The 4,643-nt window shown below is 49.7% G+C and overlaps 1 protein-coding gene across 3 annotated transcripts; it reads right to left on the minus strand.

Moving 5' to 3' along the window:
• Positions 234–3,950, minus strand: LOC8086341 (exocyst complex component SEC15B). 3 transcript variants are annotated; one of them, XR_002451317.1, is made up of 3 exons: positions 1,408–3,950; positions 1,053–1,138; positions 234–509 (listed from the first exon to the last, which is right to left on the minus strand). XR_002451317.1 is itself a non-coding variant. In XM_021456919.1 (2 exons), exon 1 carries the CDS (start codon positions 3,852–3,854, stop codon positions 1,422–1,424), a length of 2,433 nt encoding a protein of 810 aa, XP_021312594.1. In that variant the 5' UTR covers positions 3,855–3,950; the 3' UTR covers positions 234–428; positions 1,408–1,421. The 3 variants fall into 3 exon arrangements, 2 of the variants coding, with proteins under 2 accessions (XP_021312594.1, XP_002457803.1); XM_021456919.1 differs by lacking the exon at positions 1,053–1,138 and having other exon boundaries at positions 234–428; XM_002457758.2 differs by lacking the exon at positions 1,053–1,138 and having other exon boundaries at positions 1,408–3,949.

The raw sequence follows: 4,643 nt of genomic DNA on the forward strand, positions 1-4,643 counted from the left end.
CATATTTGTTTTCATATTTCTGGTCGGATTCGGATTCGAATACGGATAATGTCAATCATGTCGGATAAGATATGATTGGATATCGACATCATAAATATACGATTTAAGTATTCGGATACGGATACGGTATCGGATGTTAAACATTCGGACTCGGATATGGACAGATCTAAACCTCTCTAAACGAATTCGGTCTCGAATACGGTCGGAAAATATCCGTACCGTTTTCCTCCCTACTCTTAAGTGTTCATTTATTTAAAATCCTCCCAAGTGTTTAATTCAAACATAGGCATACATAGCACCATTCTACACAGAGAGAAAGTGGATAGCATATTCTCTATGGATCTGGTTTCTCTATATTGGTAGGAAAAACCGCTACTGATTTGAAGTGTCACTATTTCTGAAGGGGGGGAATGACTGGAGATCTGCAGCTGCAAACAGTCATCTACCCTGTTAATCACCATCCAATTTCAATATACCCAAACAGCAAGGTAAATTGGACTCCAAAGCCCCTAAATGCAACCAAAAAAAAGGAAGATAATCAATATGAAGTGTAGTTTGCACAAGTTAATATACATGTCCAACTGTACTCAAAACGAAACGAACATTTTACTCCATTTAAATTAGGTTTGTACAATTATCTTTCAGAATTTGTAAAAGATAATCAGCTTTGGATTGAGAGATATTTAATGTCATTTGCATGGTTCCCACAGTCCAATAATTTGCCAGTCAACCTTGAAATTCAAATCAATATGAGTAGTGTTATCTCAAAGCAGCAAATGGAAATCTGTATCTTCTAATAAAACAAACAATTCATAACTACTTTTAAAATAAATAGACTGACCGAGGAGAAAGGAAGCGTTAATTAAGGACTTCAGGAAAACTAGACATGCTATGACAAGGACTAGAACTCAGATCATCTAGGTGTGCATCAACACCCTTCACCAACTCAGGTAGGTTCAGTTCCTAAATCCTAATCCATTGCTACTTATGAAGTAATCACTTCCTAACAGTATCAAGTTACAGGGATTTGTTGCTCTCTTACGAAACTTTACCTTTATAACTTTCAAATATATAACATTAAGTCGCTTGTTACCAAGAGTAAGGAACTGGAGGGAGGAAATAAAAGCATCCCTATCTTCTGAAGAAAAAAATATAAAATAGTGAGTTTAGCAAGCACTTTTTCTTCACAGGAAAAATTAACCATTATGACATATTATATCTCGATCATATAGTAATTGGGCAAAAGAATCAACAGGAAGATATCCACACATATGAAACATAGAATCTAACAACAGAAAAATTACAGCATAAGATTAACGACTGAAACAGGCATAACACAAACCAGATACAGACTATTTCACGAAAAGAAGAGGATGTGAGAAGCCAGTTGCATGTATATTATCTTACAGCAGGGAGGGTATCTAACTGGCTTCTCTGAGCCTCTTGATCAGGGTATCCAGAGATTTCTTCTTTGGGTTCTGCCTGGCACCCCTTGTCCCAAATGTTGAGAAGTAACTCTCTGAGGTATCTCTAAACTTCTCTGAGATGATTGCAACCTTTCTATAATCTAGCTTGTTATAGTTCTTTTCACGAATCACTGGATTTAGGAAATTCTCTGGACTATTGCTCAAAAGAAGATTCACTAGCTGCCTTGCTTCCACTAGTGCAGCCTTCATTTCATTTTTTGCAGATTCTTGACCTGAGTCCACGAACAGGCTAGACATGCCCTCTGCAAACGTCTCAAACATTTTGAGATCAGTATCTATACCAGTGACTGCATTGGCATTGAACCGCTTTACTGAATCGTTCAAGAAGAGCTCGATGATCCTTTCAGAGATGTGGGCAAGCACTGCCACAAGTACACGGCGGAGCACGGGAAGGGGAAGGATCTGCTGTGCAGTTGATGTGAGCGTCTCAAGGTAGATGATGACCTCGTTCGCATACTCATTGCCACCAGGAGGAGGGTCATCAGCCATCCAGCTGACACCATCAGATTGCCGCATGAACTCGTCAGCCTTGGCGCGCAGAAGCCGCAGCAGGAGTGCCTCCGCAGCATCACGTGACCTGCGAAGTGGGAAGTCCCGCCGACCACGCTCCACAGCACGCAGCGGCACACCACACAGTTGTGCAGCATGGCGTGTGAAGAACTCGCATGCCCGCTCCATCACGGACATGTTAGCAGCAACCTGCATTGCCTGGGACACACTTAGACCACTGCCTGAATCCACAAGCTTTTGAATCGAAGCATCCACCACCTCAGAGAGGATCCGACCAAGGTACTTCTTCACTGCTGCATAGGTATCCCCACCACCCCCGTGTGCCATGAAGCTCACAGAATCTTCAATGAATGAACGAACAATACGGCAAATGTCTGGGACAGTGCATGAAAATGGTGCAACATATGGGAAAGCTGGGGTGATATCTGAGCTCTGAATTCCAAATGCAAGGACATTCATTGAGTATTCATACTCCTTTCTCATGAGCATCTGATCAAACTTATCTGCAGCCAGTGCCTCTGCCACCTGCCTACGGCAATCCGCAAGCAGCAAATCATGGTACTTGTCTCTGTGCTTAGCCAGCACATCCAGCAACATCCCTACTGGATAACCATACCGCCGCATTGTGGCAGAAAGCAAAGCAGCATAATCAGTGATGAGAAGCAAGTGGTTTGCTGTCTGCATCCTGGAGAAGTTGTCTTCCATCACAGAGACCATCTTCCCCACAGCGGCATCCCAAAGTGCATCTACATCTGGCCGAGATGTGAGCCCACCACCTGTTCTAAATACCCGGTCCTCAACAATAAAGAACCCAGCAATCTGCGAGAAAAACACCTGGTGGGACTCGAGGAATGGCGTCGCCGCAATGACATCAAAGTCTGATGTCAGCTGCAGCTTCCTGTTTTCCAGGTAGTACTTCTTGAACCGCTCACCCAGCTCCAGCGTCTGGTGTATATGCATCGCTCGATAGAGCGGTGTAAGGTCAAAAGAGGCTGCAGCGGCACCATCTGCTGCGTCAGCTGTTGCGGCGGCTGCCGCAAAATCATCAAGGTCACCAACTCCATCGTCATCCAGGGTGATGCACTCCTCCAGCGGGCGGTGCTTGGAGCGGAGCTCTTCCTGGCGCTGCCTGGCGGCAGCCGAGCGGCCGATGGCCACCTGGCCGAGGTGCCTGGAAGCAGCGCGGATGCTAACCATCCAGTCGGAGAACTCCCTGGAGATCTCGCGCTCGGCATGCGCGCGCACCGCAGGGACGACGCTGAGCAGCATGCGGCGGAGCGTGGGTAGCGGCAGCGGCTCGGGTCCCGAGGCGAGATCACGGTCGATGGCGTCGACGGCGCGCAGGGCGAGATAGAGCCCATGGTTGCCGGCCTGGAGGTGCGCGTTCGCCCGCGCCGCGAGCGCGAGCAGCCGTACGCACCGGCGGGAGGAGGCTAGCGCGGAGGAGAGGTTCCCCGCGAGCGAGCGCGCGACGAGGAAGGACTCAAGCGAGGCGAGCAGCGGGGCCGCCGATGAGAGAAGCGCGGAGTGGGACGCGGAGAGGGAGCCCTTGAGCGCGTCGGCGTCGGCCAGGAGGGAACGGAGGTCGTCGACAGCGCGGATGAAATCGTGGAAGTGCGCGCGGCAGAGCTCCTCGATCTCGGCCTCGCGGTCCCGCGCCGCGCCGCGGAGCGAGGCGAGCAGCGGCTCGGGGCGGCCGCACGCGAAGGCCCGGCGCACGAAGGGGCCCAGGTCCTCCCCGGCCGCGATGGCGGCGGAGAGCTGCGCGAGGTCCGCCTCGGACGGCGCGGATGCGGACGACGCATGACCGGCCCCCGCCGCCGACAGCGGCGCGTCGCCGGGGAGCTTGCGCCGCATCGAGATCTGAGGCAGGCGGTAGGGATGGTAAGCAAATGAGTTGGAGGCAGCTCAGCAGTTGCCGAGTTGTGAAGAGGAAAGGAAAAAAAAAATCGGAGATTAGTCGACAGAAACGAACGGAACAGGAGGGGGCGGTCGGAGAAGGTGAGTTGGGTGGCCGGAAGTGGGTCCGGCACGTCGGTGAGTGTTTGGAGGGAAAGCCAAGTGCTTGCGTGACGTTGACGGGACGGAGGAAGCGGAGGCGACTGCGTATTGTCGACCGCACACGGTGGTAACTGGTACGGCATTGGACAGTTGACCCACGCTGTGAGAGAGCTGCAGCCTGCAGCCGGTCGTCCTCCGGTAAGAGCGTGATTGGTTTTCGTCCATGATGAAGGGGTTATTCCAGCCCAAACCAGCATCGTCCAGAGCGTATAGGCAACCGTGTTTGGTGTGTTTTTAGTGGTCATACTGGACGACGTGTTTCATGTTTGGTTGTCTGTTGGGATGATTTCACATAATGCACTGATGCACTGTATCTTGTTTGGTTGTTGCTGAATGAAAAGGTGGCAGCACCCATGAATGGTTTGGGTGAGGTTATCACCGTTGGCAAGCAAAACGAAAAGACCATGAATAGCACACATACTTAGATCAGAAAAGATAGTCTTGTCTCAGTTTAATTCGTTAGTCATTTGACAACCATCATTGGCAGTACAAAACTACTAGACACACTTGCAGCAACGAGTGGTAAGAAAAACACCCCGGCTTATCAGTACAACGGCCACAAACACAGCAATTGCAAATAAAGGA

This window comes from Sorghum bicolor, chromosome 3 (assembly GCF_000003195.3).
Source record: "Sorghum bicolor cultivar BTx623 chromosome 3, Sorghum_bicolor_NCBIv3, whole genome shotgun sequence".
Lineage (NCBI taxonomy): Eukaryota > Viridiplantae > Streptophyta > Magnoliopsida > Poales > Poaceae > Sorghum > Sorghum bicolor.